This window comes from Strix uralensis, chromosome 2, assembly GCF_047716275.1.
Source record: "Strix uralensis isolate ZFMK-TIS-50842 chromosome 2, bStrUra1, whole genome shotgun sequence".
NCBI lineage: Eukaryota > Metazoa > Chordata > Aves > Strigiformes > Strigidae > Strix > Strix uralensis.
Window position 1 is genome coordinate 16064457 of NC_133973.1, and position 18496 is coordinate 16082952.

Genomic DNA, 18496 nt, shown 5'->3' on the forward strand with positions numbered 1-18496 from the left:
TTTAAGCAAAGCTTAATTTCCTCAGGCAATACTAAACAACTAATAAACTTAAAAACTTATTTAGAGGATATAGATGCCTATTTAGATAGCATATTAATTTGAGTCAATTCTTTTCTTTGATGCTGAAGATTATCACAATCTCCCAAATAAGCCATTTGACCACGAGAATAAATCTTATAAATCTTGCACAGTGAAAGCAAACAAAGATACGCAAGTACAACTTAAAATGAAAAGAAATTTGCAAATGCTGCTTTATTTAATTCTTACAATAGGGAGGCACTTTTACATTTAAAAAAAAAAAAAGTGCAGAGGTTTCATTGTAACTACAAAACCCTAAAATATTATTTCATTAAAACAAAAAGAAATGGTGTCTGTTTGAGAAAATTGTTTTTTCTTTCATTTCATCTCTATACCATTTATTACACTTAAACAAAACCTAAAAAACCCCAAGCAAACCTTTTCTTCTGTTCGCATAGGCCAACGTAACCATTTAGAGTATTGCTGACACTTTGTGTTCCTCATCTCATCATTTCTGTGTTTGTTGCTGCTCAGGCAGAGGCTGACCGAAGGGCTTTCCAGAATTCAGTGGGTGCTGTTGAGATACTACAAATGATCACAGGTGTGTTTGATGTCCCAGTTCAGCTCCACCTTGCATGCAAAACCTGCTTATTTTAGCATTGGGATGGGAGGAGAGCAGGGAGGGATGCTTTCCTGAAGTCATCTCCCCTCCATGGAGTCTGGAGAAATCAAAGCTTTTTGTCCCCCATGCCATCTTAGAAAAGTTCACTGGCAATCAGCCCCTGGGTGTCAGCTGTATGGTATTCCTGCTTATAAGCAGCTACGTATGAACCAGGGTGGGACAGATTCGAAGGCTGTACTGAGGCTGGCTGGTGTGAAAGTCGGCACAAATTCTGTATTACCTTACACAAGTGGGAATGAAGTTAACAATAACCTCAGACAAAGCAATAATGTTGAAAGATGGGCTCAGATTCTGCAATACTGATGTACTAATGTTAGTACTCAACAATGAAAGAAACCTCATTAATGTCACTGGGAATATCTCGGGAGAAAGGCAATCCTCAAAATGAATGTTGTCACAATCCATTCTTCTGTACATACGTTTCCACTTCAATGTCTCAAGCAAAGAAAGCAAACTTTGGGTCAAGAATCCTGGCAGATAAATGTGTCTCTGGTTGATGGATGAGAGTATATATCCATCATTTACAGCAATTCTCTTGCTATTTATTTGGTTTGGGGTTAACAAAACCACTAGGTGAGCTGCACAGGGAGGCTTCTGGTTGTGTGAAAATGAGGTTGGAAGTGGAAAGAACACTCAAATGATGTTAAAGAAATATTAGAAAAGCTTAAAAAGAGCACACCTGAGGAAAACAATACTTTTCTAATTACCTGTTGGCTGAGCTGAATATGGCTACACATTCTGATGTTACTAGCAAAATTTAGGCTTTCGAGCACATCAGAAACACAACTGCAACAAGGCTCACAAATCTCTTCTGGGGCTAGGTTGCAAGGTTGACCTAAATAAAGGCAATATGATGGACCATTGGAGGGTGCTCATATTGAGGAGTGCTAGATTTGTCACGAATGGAAGAAATGTTTGTCGCAATTTCTCAGCTTTACTTAGCAAATTCCAGTTTGTCCTGTGATGAAGATCAGAGCTCCTTCTTTCAAGCCATCTCTTCTGTTTTCCAAAATTGCCTGGGGTGTATTTTAACCCACTTGGAAAGTAAATTACCTGACCTGATCCAGAACCCTGCTAAAAGTCTAAAGCTGGGTTCCTAAGGTAGAAGAATTAAAGCTGGTACAGTATAACAAAAGCTATTTTCAAAAAGTGAGCTACTTACAAAAACATTTAAGTTTTGAAGTTGCATTACCTATATTGATACAACCTTGTAAACATATTCACAGAGAGCTTGGGCTGTGGATTCCAGGGTATTTTTTCCTTTACCAAAAGCATATATTACAAAACCTGTAGAGATTTTTTCTTTGCATGTTATGCTTGGAAAAGTTTAATAAGACTTGTTTTGTTTAGATTCAAATACATTACCAAAATATGCAACTTTGAACTTTGTGCTGATATATGAAAAATAAGAAGTAAAATTGGTTCTAAACAGAACTTCCTGAACTTTCTCTCCAAACTAACTATATCAAGGTCATAGTATGAACATGGAAAATAAATCTAGCTTCAAGATTTATCACTGATATGAATAAAAGAACATTTTTAGAGAATTTTGATCTTGATTGTCTCTACAGCTGAAGAGAGAGGGGATTTTTTTCCCCCATTCTGTATAAAAGGGAGGAAAAACATGCTGTTGATTATTTTCCTGGCACATCTTGAATAAAATAACACAGGCTTCATTATGGCATGAGACTAATTACACAAATTATATCTGAAAGAAAAAAGTTAAATTAAGAATTGAATGGTTACTGCATGATCAGTGGGCACGAGTGAGATCTAATGTCATTGTGTTTAAAAATGGCTTCATCCAGATCCAGCTGTCTGTTGTTGACCTTCACCTCCATGCAGCCATTATAAAAAGCGGTTACCAATGTAGCACCCAGAGGAACATCTGCACAGAAACACATTCAATTTATTAGGCCAAGGCATGCAAGTTCTTATGTATTTTTCAGATTAGCAAAAACATGGGGAATATTCCATTCCTCATCCATTAGTCAGCCATGGGAGAAAAGAGCAATTTGGCAGGAAACACTTAAGTTCTTCTCTCTTTTCTTTAAGACTGAGATAAAGTCAGCAAAGCTGAGAAAGGTCAGTAAAATTTGAAATATGCACTAGAAGTCTATTCCCATCCAGAAATCTAACTACTTGAATGTTTTTCATAGTAGCATTTCCTGTATTAACAACAGTGAACCAACAGTTTGTTTCCTTGAGTCCACTGTTCTTGTCCTGATGTACAAACAGATGTTTATGGGTTTAGAGGTCACAAAAAGAACCATCTTGCTTTTGCCAGAAAGCTACTCTGGATTCAAATCTGCAAGTTCTCAGATAGGGGACCCCTGGGAACTCCACACACTTTACTGCTTCCCTACTGTTTCTTCAAAGTGAATTCTCTGGAAAAGATTCACTTTATCTGTTGCTTATTTAGGTATTGTTTGGGTTACAGCAACATCAGATCATGGATATGCTTCCAGGAAACAATATGTGAAGCACAAAATCAAGCAGGCATTGCTCTGAGGTCTTAGGGTACAACTGAATTCTTACAAGGTAGACATAAGGTGATTCAAGCACCTTCAGCAAGTAGAATGAGGATGCCTAGAAGCTATCTTAAGAGCATCATCTTTTTTTTCAGACGTTAATCATCCTATCACACTTAGAAGATAGACTTGATTGTCTGGGGAACAAGAAAAGTTGCTTCCTTGTCATTTTATTTTGCTGTAAGCTGAGGTACAGCATAAACAGTCCTGTAGAATCGTGTCCTTCTGCTCTTTTTACTGCAGTGATGGTAACGCTGCTGTCGCAGAACTGTGCAAGTCTCATTTAGCCTGTGCTGGTTGTGCTGAGTTAATTAACAGAGGCATACTCCCAATGCTGTTACTAGTTTGAAGAAACTTGTATCAAAAATGGGGACTTCTGGTCTTCCTGAAACGTGTATTTTTGTTAGGTGCCTTTTACCCATACAGTTCTGTGCACTGCAGCTCAGTGTGGAGATCCTTACCTACTTTTTATACTGTTCAGCAATCCCAGAGGCTTTTCAGGGGTGAGTTAAGTGAGTAAATGAACCAGTGTAGCCAAACTGGCTGTACACAGAGACCTAAAGTATTTTCCTATATTACTTTTTCTCTCTTTGGTAGCAGACTGTTGGGTAAGAGGGTCCTTTGGATAACGTGGGGGCTTTTGTTGCCTTTTGACACTTTTAAGTAGAAACCGCTTACAGATACAGAGTGGGTTTTTTGTTCATTTGCATGTTGAAGATACCTTTTAAAACTGAGGGATTACACTTATTTTTAAGGAGCAGCAAGTAACTAATACTTGCTCCTTATCTATTTGGGATGTATGACTGAAGCCAAGGTCTTAGCTCTTAAGATGCCAATTACTCAGTGGCTGGCAATGTACAAGAAAGAGTCATTTAAATACCAAGATGAAGAGGTCTAAGAAATGACCAGAATCTTAGTTACATTACTATGACTCAGTTAACCTACTGACTCACTTCTACTAAGCAAATACTGACTTCACACCTCTTTCAAAAGTGAGCAGGTATTACAAAACGACTGTTGTGGTGTGTGACAGTACTGTACCATTAGTGCATTCTTCTCATTCTACACATTCAATTTGAATTGAATTCACCTGGTTATCTGGTTTCCAAGATATTGCATATCCATTCAAAAACCAAATTAGAGGAGAAATTGTCATATTTGGTGGCTAAATCTTGTTACATTCTTGATTACCAGTGTATGAAGACTTATAGAGAACAAGTAAATTCCAACATAGGGGCCTGGATATTGAGGCAACCACCACTTCAGAGGCTGTGGTACCTGCAGCGCTGCCCTAAGCACTGTGCTTCTATTCTGACAAGCAAGTCTAGAGGGTGGAACCATAATTCCAACATCCCCTGTGTATGTTACCTTGGAGCAAATGCCTAAAGAGATCATCTCCAATGGCTACACAGTTCCTCCCTTCTTTCTACTCCCATGTACCCTTGTCTTCTGCAGAAGCAGCACCCTGCAGATAAAGACCAGCTGTAGCTGGGGCAGTGCTATGACACTGCAGCCTACATGTACAATGCGTATCAAAGACAGTGTTAGTGTTGGTCAAACTCTTAGAATTTCCTTAGGAATTGTGACTTATTCTCCCTAAAATAACTTTAATAGAGGATAGAGAAAAGCTCTGCCAGTAGTAACGTTGTAACTATGGTGTCTTTCCTCTACCAATTTTCAAGTTTGAGGATCTTAGGTTTTGAAAATTCCTGATCTGTGGCAATGCTATTTTTCTTCACAATTCACTGTGAAGTCAAACTATTTTTATAGATAAGCATGTGTACGCTTCCTGTACAGAATAATGCTTGTGCATGGCTTAGGACTGAGGATACACTTGCAGCTTGCTTTAAACAAAGTATTTGATGTTTCAACACATTTTCTGTCTCATAACGATTGCCAGTCATCTATTTCCCAGAGTTTAATTGCTGAAACCATATTCCTGACTTCTCCCTCTGCATTTCTGACACTTAATTTACTTACAAATGCCTGGTTTTCTTACATGCTTGATGCAGTTCCTAAATTGTGCCAGCTGGTGGCATTTCAGAAATATGCAATGCTCACTCCTCCCCAGCTCAAAAATAAAGACATTTACTAAATTCAAACCTCTAGAGAGAGACTCATGCCTTTTAATGGGCTTAATAATGCTACAGCTGAAAAGCAGGCTCCCTCAAAAGCTGAATAGACTGGATAAAATGAGAAGCACTTGGGGAAAAAAACTGTTTCTTTTTGTATAGTTGTAGGCTTTTTCTAGCTTGGGTAAGGCTGAATATAATCAGGCTTGTACAAATAATTAAATTAATGAAAAGAAATAGCATTCACCTGGCAGGCCACCCAAGTAGGTAACAACATTTGTCATCATTGCTTGGTGCAGGATAGACAGTTGCTCTGAATTGCTTCTGTCTGTGTGCGAATCAACAGACAGTTCAAGTTGCTGTTTGGTTGCTAGAAGTCCAACCAGCACCTTCCTGGGTGTACATAACTTCTTTGATTCCAGATGTGCAACAGTGATGTTTCCAATGGTCACAATGATTTTCTAAAGGGAAGAATGGTAGGTCACAAAAGATGTCACGTATAACTTTAACACACAGCTATACTTAGGTCTGATGCATTTTATATTTGGAAGTAGAAGAAAATGTTAGAGCCACATTTTCAAAACCGGTACCTTAAGTTGAGAAAGTTACCAAAGTTGATGTATAATTATCACCTTCAGTGATGAATGCCATTCATTTATATTCTTAAATTCAGAAGTGAGAATGTTCAGTGTAAAAAATCTTTGGCTATGGTTCTGAGGTGAAATCCTGTTTCTCTTATGGGCAAAAGGAGTACTGCTACAGTTTCAAAGGTAACCAAGTGTTCACTACAGAGTTCTTACTTTGGGCAAAAGCATGGATTAGCCATGGTGTATGAATCACGCTCTGTCTTGGAATGCCTGACTTAAACAGATGTAAATGGAAACTTAAGGACAAAAAGATCTGTTTATACATCGAAACTAACATGATGCCATTGCTATAATATCATCATTCTACTTCTGTCATATTCCCATTTCTGCTTTGTGCATTTGGAAGGAAAGGTTGAAGAAGACATGATGTAATGAGTAGTACCTGACATAAGAGCGCTTAGTGCTTACTCACTGCTGTAGCAGTTGTTGGTAGTAATATATTTTCTGCACAGCACTATGCAGTCTAAGTGCTTTTCAAAATATTAATTCAGCCTACCAGCTCCACTGCAAGTAAGTGTGAGTAGCTTTTTTATTGTTTGATTTTTAACAAATGGAGTAGTGAGACAAAAACCAGAGGTGTGATTTATATGAGTATATCAGCTGCTATGATAATTGTAAGATCACCTGTGAGTCAGAAGAATTAGAGTCCACTATGGACATAGCAAGAGGCACTGTTTCATTAGAAACCAAGGCAAACATAACACCAGTGTCTGCGGATGGGCGAATAGTCATAGTCACATTTATTAGCCAATCTTCAGCACTGTCAAGATTATCTGTTTTAAAAAGAATAATTGACATTAATAAATCCACCTGCTAATGAAAAATTAATATGGTGTTAAAAATTAGTATTTAACCTGCTCCCACTGTGGACAAATTATTACTAATCTCCAGAAAAAAGTGAACTTTGGAACTTTTAGAAAGAACTAAAAACAAAACCCAAGCAGAAAAACATTTAATCCTGTATCTTCCCTAATCTTCTGTGTTTACTGACTTTTTTTTTTGCCACCTTCTCCATTCTAATGTGGAACAAGTGCCACATTCATTAGAAGTCAGTTCAGAATTAAACGCAAAAACCTATTTTACTCATAAATTGCTGCCACTGAGTAGAAGATTGGCAGTTCTTATACACTTTTACATTTCAAAGTAGTTCCACTATTAAAATGGGAATATGCAGGTGTGTAAAGTAAATATGCAGATGGTGCAAACATAATTTCATATGATGCATTCATAGTGAAGCTCTAACATAAAAATTACTTTTTAGAGAGGTATTTGTCATCTTTTGTATCTTTTCTTCCAGTGTCTCTCCCCCACAACCACCCCAGTCAAATTTAGTAGTTTCTTGACTTCTAGTAGTTTCTCAAGGAAGCAGAAATACTAAAATATGAGGTGAGGTTATATTCCCACACAAAGCCAAATGGGCAGGGAGACAGTGGGCTCTAACAGCTCCTAGAAGGACAGTAGCAGGTGTGGGCAGCCTCTTGGATTTGGGGGAGGTGGGGTGAGAACAGAAAGGAGAGGGGATAGAGTCATGGCAGCAGCCCCAAACACAAAGGTCGGGAGGAGTCACGGCAGCATGATGTTAGTGAATGAATGGGAAGAAAGTTGAGGAAACTTGAGCAGCGTAGGAAACTCTGCTATAAATTGGTTGGAAACATAGAATATAAAAAGTTGGAGAAATCTTTTGAAGTGGGGTAAGGAATTTAAAGAAAAGGCCTGGGAAAGAAGAGCAAGTCCTGGCATGAAAAGGATTTGGGATCAGAGCAGGGCTGAAGGGTAGCATAGTATTTGGGAGAGGGAAGAGTATAATGACAACAGGGTTTGGGACGATGCTCAAGAAGTGTTTCGCTTTGTGCTCTCAGGTGGAAAATTTTGAAATTAGGGCAGGAGGTCAGGCAAGAAAGTTCTGGGTTCAGGAAGGAGCAAGAGATGCATCTAAAACCTCTAGATAGGATGTTTGTTTAAAAGCAGCATCACACACACAAAACTATCCATCCTCAATATTATTTTTCTGTCAGCAATATGATAGCTTTCCCCATTGATGAACAGGGGACAGAATTAGATCTTTGTAATGAGAATGTGTTCAACAGTGCCTGTCCTTTGCAAATAAAAAATATGCTTCCTAACCTAAAGCAGTTCAGAAATTAAATGGATGACACCAAGGAGATCAGAATTCTTATTCAAGCAAATTTCTAACAGAAGTTACAGGAATCATTGCTGGATGCACTGGTGTATAGCTTACTTTGTGTGAGTCCCCCTTTTCTTTCCTTTCTTTTAACAATTCATCAGTTCCATCACCAGACCAGCAAAAAATATAGTAATAGATGCAGAAAAATACTTACTATAGTTTATCTGAAATGTTGCTGTTCCAGTGCCAGGATAGAAAGATCCTCTCCCCACTGCTACTAAACAGTGTTTGCTTTGTTTTTCTTGAATGACTTCTTTTACACCTGAATGTCCCTGATTCATCAGGTTCCAGGCACGAATGCACCCATCTAGCCGAGGGTTAATCTGTAGAAGAATTGCAGCACTAGGTGTTTGCATTCAGAGTTGTTTTAAAAATGTTAATAATAAAGCATTACTTTACATATCAACTTATTTCTGGGAAGCTGATAATAGCCTTATCAATACTATAGGTTACAGCACTGCTGCTGGGAGAAAACAAATGGCATACATTTAGTACTTCAGGTATTTCTGATTTAATAACATTTCCCATTTTAATGCCAGTGATCCGTACAAAATAGTTTGCTTCAATTTTTAAAGCTCATGCTGTCCCTTATGTTTAGGTCACAACAGCTTTTCTGTAGCTGAAAGACAATGATCACTAGCACTGTTCCTTGTTCAAGGTTTCATCTTTTCCTTGTACCAAAGTACAAAGAAATTTCTAGAATTATTTTCTATTGGATGAGGGGATGTTGTTGTGTTGCTTCATATTTTTTCTCTGTGTCACTTTTGAGCAAAAAATGTTTTTTTTAAGGGAAAAAAAAAAGTGCAGCCTCTACTGTACTGTTACTTGTCTCTCTGTTTAGACTGACAATTAGTTTGAGGGCTCCTGGACTGCGAAGCAGACAGTCGCAACAACTTGACTGTACCCATCCCCAGCATAAGACACAGATGTTGAGGATGGAAGACTGAAAGAATCATGGGCCTTGTCTAGCCTGGGCTATTATAAAACCTAGTAAAAATGAAAGCTCATTGTGCTGCCTGCACAGTGAATTCCATACCTATTCAGAGCCTAGCAAAAGCCAGCACCAGAAATGTGAATCACTCTGAAATGCTCTCGCAGCAGAAGTGGTGATGATATAGGGGATCTTAAAGCTATATTAGGAAACAGGCTACAAAATCCTGAAAGATTAGACTGTAAGCGCTGTGCTTTTACAACTGAAACCTGAGGACAGACTACGAAGCTTCATGCATATTTATTTTCCAAACAGTGGTTTAATAACCCGATTTTCATTTTCTAAATGTATTCCACACCACTCTTCCTTCCTCTGTGACTACTAAGTAAACAATACAAAACCAAAGAAAGAACAGAACAGTATTAATCAACATTACTCTTATTATTTTAGTTACCTGTTTAACCAGAGTGTTGCCCACTTTGCGAGGTAATCCTGCAATATACACCTTAGTTTCCAAGAAACCCTGTGATTGTTTAAAAAGAGTTCTTGGGCTGTTAATACTCATCACGGCTTCTTTAGCTATTTTTACACTGATGCTGTGTTCTAGTTCTTCAACTGATATCTAGAATTAAATGCAAATAATTACATACACAAACATGTAGAATATTTTAAATACTAATTACATATACCTGTATGAAGCATTACTAATGTTTCTCTAAATACCTAACTTGTAAAATAGTTTTAATGTAGTCAATATTTACAGCATATTTAAACTTGAATTATGACAACTGTCCATATCCATGGACACATGGATCCACAGAAGGATCATCTTCCATTCCACATCCACCTTACCCCTAGGAGAACCCATGCAGCTGACTGGTTTGATTTATGTGCTATAAAGTTTGCAAGAAGCTGATTTCTACAATTGCTCTATATCCAATCCATATTTGGCACATAGTTCTCCATGTCACTGCAACTGCTACGGAGGATTGAATGTTCAGATCAGACATAGACAAAACAGGTTCAATGCTTGCTCCTGCTATTATTAGGCATCAAAGTAGATTTTTAAGCTCGGGGAAGTTGCACTAATCTGAGACGGGAGGTCTATGCAGAATCCTAGCTTCTCTTGCATCCCTTTAAAAACAAACAAACAAAACCTAATTGATGTTGTTAATCTGGTGTGAGTTATGGATGGACCTTTCATCTTAGGTATGCAAGCTTGAAGAATGAGATGGATTTCTGGTCTAGCAAATGCAATACTTGCTATCTAGACGAAGTATCTAATAACTATGCACTTGACCATGCAATCACACTTAATATTCTGCTGCTTCCTTTTTCATGATTACAAAGAATAGTTCTTATGTTGCCAGCTAGAGGTAATTACCACTTTCTTGATTGTAAACAGGTGCCACAATTTCCCAGATGTGTAAGGCATTCTTGTGTGTTTCTTGGTTGTTATTTAATTCTGGGATTTGAGGGCATCATTTTAAGCTTTTTTTAATAGTTGCTTAGTTTCTCCCTACTTTACTTATCAAGACAGAATATTCCCATAGTGGGTTAAAGGAAGCAACCAGGAGAAGAAAACCCAGCTTACTATATGCCACAGTCCATCATTAATGGCTTTGCCTCCACTGGTGACTTTTGTTCCAAATTCATTCTTGAATTGAATTTCAATCTTCCCATCACGAAGAGCAAGCAAGATCCATGCTGTATTGTCAAGGGATTCTGCATATAGTATAACTCCCTCTGCATCATATGTCCGGAAATCAAATTCTGCTGTAAATCTGAGTTTGAAGAAGGAATCTTAATAAGAAGACAGGAAACATGAAATACTGTATAGCCTAGGATAACTCATTAGTAGGGTAAAAAAAAAAAAGATCATAGGTATGAACCTTCTGGTAAGTCTGTATCTGAGCAGTTGTGATATTTGCACACGGTTAGTCAATAGCAGAACCTAATGTAAGCCTTGTTCATCCAAATCGAGTGAAAAGTTTTGAGATTAATGCTGTGAGCTGGGATTTGAAAGAGCCTTGGTTCAGTTCCCAAATCTGCTATGAGCTTTACATGTGAAGGATATCACACTCCCTTGAGTAAGAAGATAGATGTAATATTCCTATTGCATTTTGTGGAGATGCGATGCGGAAAAAATACATGATCTATGATGGGCTTCAGTACAACAGGGTTGTCAAGTGTTGTCCTACAACAGCTATAACCCAGCAATTTGCTTTGGTTACTGCTGCCTTTTATATGTCATTCTCTAATTCCAGGATTTGTTGTCTGGATCTTGCCAGTTCGTTGAACGTGTGTAGGTAGCAAAATTACAGTTTACATGATAGCATCTGTACAGTGGAAGAGAGAGAGTGTAAGTATAGCAAAAAACAGCCCTTGTCTCCTAGAACTTTTGGACTAGATAAAATAGATTAAGAATAAAAGGAGAAAATAAAGCATTTGAAAGTTAGGATTTGCTGAAAACACCAAAAGCAACAAGTAAGGGAGCTGTAATTAAGAACTCAGGTCACTTTCACTCTCAGTCTTGTTCTTTGTCCGCTAGATGCCATTGCCTCTCATGCAGACCCACAGAGAAATCATTCTGTATTTACACAGAGACTATTAAGATAGCTTCAAACATTTATCATCTTAGAAAGGTCTTGCAGGAGAGCATTAATGCCTGGTCAACTCGAGAACTTTTTCCTCTGCTGCTATTCCAATATTTATGTCCTTCTGTATGGTTCTGAGGCTCTGGGGATCACCAGCTCAACAGCAGCTGATGCTGTTACCCTCAAATTGTTTGGTCAGTAATTCAAGGAACACTGCAATTTCAGCTGCTGCAGCAAAGAAGTTCAAGAGTAATAAAGGGGTCACTACCATTAGTAATTGTTCTGACAGCTGTAAAGGAAATCATACAGACGGTGCTCTAGACAAGGTACTGTGCTCTATGAGTGTCCTTGGAACACCCTGTGAAAGGAAGCATGGAGGTGGGAGGGAAGCACTGGCCTGGTTTTGATTCTCAGCAGCATGTGTGTAACATGTCACAGCTTCTAGCCAGAGCACAAGTGAAGTAGCAGCAACATCCAAACAAAAGCCGTTCCCATATATAACTGGAAGCTGTACAATAATTACTTTCCTATAACATCTGAATTTTATGTTGAGAATTCTAAATGCCTTCCTGTATCTCTATCACTCCCTCCCCCCTTCCCCAAGCCCCGCTTTTTCCTTCAGAGGAAAAGTAAACTTCTGTCACGAGGAAGCACCAATCTTCTTGCTCTCATGTCCACAAACCAATGGGACCTACTGCCTATGAAACTTACTGCCCCCAATCCACTTCCTTTTTTTGCCCATTCAAGTCTGGACCTCTTTGAACTCTTTCAGCCCATACACCTCTTCCTACAAGAGCACTGGTGACCGGGACTGTAACGGCTGGAAGACTCCAACTCTGTTGATCATTGATATGATCTCATCTGAATGCCAGTGGTGCATGCCTTGCTCTAGCTGTGCACTGTTTCCTGGCTGGGACACTGCTGCTACTGCCTCCTACCTGCTTCCGAGGTATCTGGAAGAAACTTGCTGACCTTTTAGTTTTGCTACATAAGAGAGCTGCTGTCTACGTTGATGAGGTGGCTCCAGGACACAGTACAACCAATAAAAGATGCTGTAAACTGACTCCAGACACAATACTCTTGCCTGTCCACTTTCAAATGACTCCAGCTTCCTCTAAGTGCCAGTGTATGTAGGAACCTGAGTAATGCATTCTCCATACAAAGGTATCTTAACCAGGGGGGAGATGGTGATATAATTTACGCATGCAATGCACTCTTTCTAAACCCTCAGAAAATTAATGGAAACAAATGTCCATAATTTCAATGCATACTGTTATCAATAGCAAATGCTTACCTCGTGACATTTGGCAATTTAAATTTTAAGTACAGAACAGGAGTTCCTAAAAATTGCTCTGCCAGGTAAAGCAGTTCATAATTCTTTTCAAGGTTCAGTGGGACACATGCAGTAACAGACTGAAAATGGTAGAGAATAAAAAAAGATGTTAATGCATTGTGATAGTTCATGAAGCAATTCCTACTGTATTGTTGGATGTCAGCCTGTCCTTTCCCCCCTTTTTTTTTTTTTTTTAAAGCAATGGCTTATCTCTGGTTTTTCTTTTGTTTTTCTTTTTTTAAACTTGAATACCTATGTACAAATGAAGGGGTGTGTTTTTTGTTTTGCTTGAAATGTCTGTTATTTAAGGTGTTGGAGGATAATTCAGGTTGAAACGCAGTTCTGGTGGATTGCAACTAATATTTAGTATTTGAATCAAGAATTCCAGTCTTCCATCAGGAGCTTTCCTTTCACCAGGGACCTGTTACACCCACCTACTAGGGTCCTGCCAGGCTCAATTATTAAAGTTCTCTGGAATCTAAACCTGATCAGGTGTTAGAAGGGAATGAGCTGTGTCTTGAGAAGATTTAATTAAAAAAAAATTTAAAAATCACCTTTTATTTTATCAACATTGATGTACAACTACTCATAGTTGAACAATCTCTACTACTACTAGAATGATTTACCTGGAATAAAAAGTAACAATTCACAAGTGGATTAAGTAACAGATTAATAGAAAATGCTTCTATCTGGCTGTTTTGTGAATGTACTTGTCCTATTTGAGCTCTGGAAAGGAATGTTGACGAAATCAACACCACAATTCTGCTGGAATAGCAGTAAATTAATACTTCTGAGAACGGTTAGTGGGGATATGAAGCTTTTAAGACTACATTCTCAGGAAAACTGTAAAAGAAGTTCTAAGTATTTGTGGCAACTGAAAGGCCTACAACAGTATGTAAAACTGGTATTAATCCTAATGCTTTAGCCAAAGTCAATGTGAGTAATCACAGTCAGCCAACTGCAGCAGGGAAAAAAAGGTGCTTATTCTTTCAGGTATTCATCTACCTGAAGTTTTAAATGGAGATGTTTATATCCAGGAATAATGCCTATTTTTTGTGTGGCACAAGTTTAAACTAGAAAAACATTCAGTGAACAAATGTCAGGTATCCATTCTAAGGCATTGTTGACTTCTTTGTCTTCTGAAATTGTGATGTTATAATTAAAGTAATATCTACAGTTTTGTTTTAAAAGCGAAGCACTCAGATTCCCTTTAGGTACAGGGAACTAGACTCTGCGTTTGGAGAGAGGTGGGAAGACTCTTCCAGAATGCAGTTTAGAACACCTGCCTCATTGACTAGTAGTTGCCTAAAAGCCTCTTTGATCTAAAGTTATCTCTCAAAACACCCCTTGAATATCTTCTATATGATGGCAGTATAGTAGTCCTACAGAAAAGAACAATCAAGAATAGGTGTGAAGGGCTTTTTTGTTCTCAAGACACACTGTACTTTGGTAAAAGTTAACAATGCATTTCCCAAACTCTGACTTCTGTATTCATGATGCAGCAGTTTCATTAAATGTATAGGTGCTCATCCTGAATTTTATGGCTACTTCATTTTATGTCTGCTAGTGTCACTAATCTTTCAACTGCATATATTTTCAGCTGATTAAACTACTTTTTTCCAATTAAAAAGCCTGAAACTAACTTTCAAATAGAGTTAATCTCTTCTGAACAACAATATTGAAAATAATATGTAATGAGGCTAGAAAATACTCTTCCTATATCATGAATAAGCAAAATGAAATACAGTGACTGCAAGTGTTGTTCAGACATTAAATTTCAGAAAGTACAAACAAGATCTAATACATACATGCTAGAACTTGTGTCAGACCTTGTTTAAGCCCAATTTTGTTACACTGTGTTAGAGGTGGTTTTTTGTTGGCAGTTATCTGAGCTCACTTAGCATAACAAGTCTCAGCCTGCCTTTCAAAGTGTACAGAGAATCACTCACAAGAAAATCCTTGAACTGGGATTCTCCAGAGTTTCAAACTTTCTGCTGCTAAGAAATGTAAATTTTCAAACTGAGCAAGAAAGCTGATTTTGGCTGCGAGATGTTCTTCAATTGGCAAGTATTACTAAGTGCTTTTTCTTAAGCTATAGCAGATGAGAACTGTGGAAAACAATCAATTTTTTTCAACCCAAACAGTAAAAGCGTAGAGTAATTCTGAAAGAGTGAGTGAAAACTTCTGCGCAGTCTAAAGAAAACCTGGGAACATATGGTCAAATGCAGTATTCTGGCTCTGAGTAAGCTGAACAGGAATTATTTGTCTGATAGGTGAAAGCTGGGACTCATTTTGGAAGCAGCAGGGAATAAAGATGACTGGCTAAGGCAAGCTTCTCTTGACAGGATTCCTGTAAATGAGCATGCATGAACTGAATGGCATCCAAATCCCTACCGGGTCTGCTTTGTGAGCCAAACCATAACTTAGAGTCCCCAGTACTTTCTCAGCAATTTTGAGTCAGTTCTCAAATAGCTTTCTATTTTCTTTAATCTAACTTATCCTGTCATCGAGAAATATCCAACTTTGTGATTTTCTGCATGGAATTTTACATAGTACAGTTTTACCTCACAATTCTTCATGTCCTTAGAGAGCTTAAACCCTTTCTTGCCATCACAATAGCAGTTATAACTTCCTGGAGAGTTTACACAGAGTTGAGCACAAACATTTTCAGCACACTCATCAATATCTAGGAGAAATGGTAGCAAACAGAAAGATTATTCAGATTATTCATGGCACAGACTGAAAACTAACACAATAAATTAATGGAATAATGGACAAGATGGGTTCTCTGACATAACATGAATCCAACAGGTGACTGCTGCTAAGATGAAGTAATGCTAATGGATGTCTCCTATGTAAAATTTACAATCCAGAATTACCTGCTGGGTGTATAAAACCTAGCAATCTGATAGAAGCTTTGTGTGCAGAGCTGGGGAAAATTTGGTCTGATTTGTGAGGCAGTAAGAAACTGAGCTGTAAGGTGGCTGAATTAGTGAAAGAGACCTCAATAAATGACTACCATTTATGGCAGAAATGCCATTCTAGGTCAGATCTCTTCCTTTCTCCATAAGATGTCATAAGAATTTAAGAGTATGAAGAGTATGTATGGCATGTGGAGAAAGGACATGCTTATCACATGAAACCAAAATAATTTCAGGGCAAAATACCTTTTAACACACAGTAATCTCATAAGTAACTACGTTTCAGACAGCATCTATTTGTGGAGAGCAATCTGATTTGAGCTGTGAATAAGCTAAACCAAGTAAAGGAACTTAATTTTCTATTTAGTAGGCTGTACATAATAAATAATTTAGAAATGAAAGGTTGTGTAAAAGGTCAATCTTACTTACATTTCTAATACAGAAACAAAATCTCTCCTGCATAAGAGACTCTAATGAGGGTGATTTTGGGCCTCCAATTAAAGAAACTGCAATACTCTTGAAACAAATGGCTCTTCTAGCGGGAATAAACAATTTTGTACCGATGCGTGCATTTAAAAAAATCTGGTTTATATTATGCTAGCATTTTTTAAAGATTAAAATCCTTTTTTTCCTGTTACTTGGGGGAGGAGAGAGAAAAAGAAAAGAGAAAAAAAAATAGAAAAAACATAAAACCTTACTGGAGAAACTGTTACTTTGTAGTGAGCATGCATAATCTCCTTTCAAAACAGGATACAATGTTTAACAGCTTGTGGATGCTCTTCTGATTTCTACCTCTGCTGCAGTTAAGGATCGTGGGCAAGTTGCTTTAGCGCCAAGTGCTAGCAGTTTCTACGTAATCTAAATGGCCAACAGGTCATTAATAGGTTGAGAAAACTGGTCTCATGTTTGGCTGAAGAGTTCCCTATTACTAAAATGTCTCCTCTTCCTCACCTTTGCCATAAGTCATCACTGCAAGGGGTCTGTGCTCACGCTTACACTCCCTCGTACGTGACCTTATCAGATGAAAAAGCTGTACTGTTCCATACTGCAGCTAATACAGCCAGAACTAAAGTTCTACTCAAGAGCTAGTCACATGCTGTGTCAGTTTTCCTGCTGACATGTGGCTGTGTAAGCTACAGGATTCAAATACAGTCTTCTGCTGGTGTTTGCATAATTTCTACCTCCTTCTGCTTGTCTCCTATTCTACCCTCTGATCTTCACAAGTGGGATGGCCCTTTGTATAGACTGGTCTATGTGATATCAACTTTCATGTTCACTCTTTGCATGAACTACTGAGAACTCTTCCGAGTCACTTCTGTTAGCTCCAGAACGATTGCTTACCTCTGCTCTGCCAAGCTGAGAACAGTCTCCTGCAACGTAGCAGGCTGACGGAATACAACAGTGAGGTTTTCATTTCCCTCTTTTTGGAAAGAGTTTCAATGCCATTTTGAGCTAGCTTAGCAAGTTTAAGAATGATTGCACTGCATGCTAGAAGCCTATCAAGTGTCTTGGGCGTTCTACTGAAAGGCATAGAACACAATACAGAAATCTGTAGTGTAGTCAAGCTGTGCAGAATTCAATGTGGCATTAGCACTCTACAGCCAGCTCCACCACCTCCTTGCTTCCATTTCACCAGAGGAGCTCTCTCCCCTGGAAGGGGGTGAGGGATGGGAAAAGAAACAAGGTTCTTAATGGGTATCCTCTGTGTTACTATCATGGTACGTCTATAAACAGTGAGCTCAAACCAACTGCTCTGTACACTGTTCCACTGCCTGTCCAGGGAGGATTCTCTAGGGATACACTATAAAGACGTGTGGAAGACCTCAAGCCTTTGACCAGCAAGTGATGCCACCGTGCTTTCCCGTTCTGGGGAAAGAAGATGATTGGAAGACAGCTCCTAAAATGTACGTGGAGAGTTGATGACTGTGGCTTTTTGGATTGTTCAAGTTCTAACTGGTCTTAGGTTCACAGCTGCAGAAAGGTTATATAGGAGATTCTTCTGCTTGTCTCTGATCCCTCAAAGTGCTTCATCCATCCAAAATGTCAGCTAAGTGAGTAAAAGGATTTTTTAATATAGAAATACAGTACTGAATGTTTCTTGAAGTTCATCTGACATTTTGCAGATGTTTTCTGTGTTGCATCCTCAACTTGAATTAGTTTTAAACAATGAGCATATAAATTAAATTATGACTGTCTGAAATTACAGTCCCTTCAGAGGTGGATGTTTGCTAGTGTTAAGGGTTTCATCTTTGCTGAGACGTGAGAAAGCTGTCCTATTAAAAAGTGTTACTTTGCACGTATATATGTATGCACACATGTGGAGACTCCTGCAACTGTAAATTACCAACCCTCTACTCATGGTTTAATTCCTATTTAATTCATTTTGGCTTCTGCCACCTGTAGTACTTCTTAGGGGAGTAAGATACAAGGGTGGGTTGCAATATCTAAGTGTTTATTTTGGAGTCTTATTCAAACTTCTTTGCATGTGCTTTGGAGATAATGCTTGCACATCAGTCACAGGGCAGGATTTGGTCAGCTGTTAAGAAATATTTTGCTGATGCATATTTGCAACTGACCCC

General features: G+C 38.3%; 1 protein-coding gene across 1 annotated transcript in view; it reads right to left on the bottom strand.

Moving 5' to 3' along the window:
- Positions 1–227: 227 nt before the first annotated feature.
- The window catches only part of PROS1 (protein S), a 34860-nt gene continuing 16591 nt past the window's right edge, over positions 228–18496 (bottom strand). The window contains exons 8-15 of the mRNA XM_074856910.1: positions 15561–15682; positions 12958–13076; positions 10661–10850; positions 9521–9688; positions 8290–8458; positions 6575–6723; positions 5551–5764; positions 228–2588 (exon numbers count right to left, since the gene is read on the bottom strand). Of these exons, the coding sequence (XP_074713011.1) occupies positions 2443–2588; positions 5551–5764; positions 6575–6723; positions 8290–8458; positions 9521–9688; positions 10661–10850; positions 12958–13076; positions 15561–15682 (1277 nt within the window). The 3' untranslated portion in view covers positions 228–2442. The remainder of the gene's footprint in view (positions 2589–5550; positions 5765–6574; positions 6724–8289; positions 8459–9520; positions 9689–10660; positions 10851–12957; positions 13077–15560; positions 15683–18496) is intronic.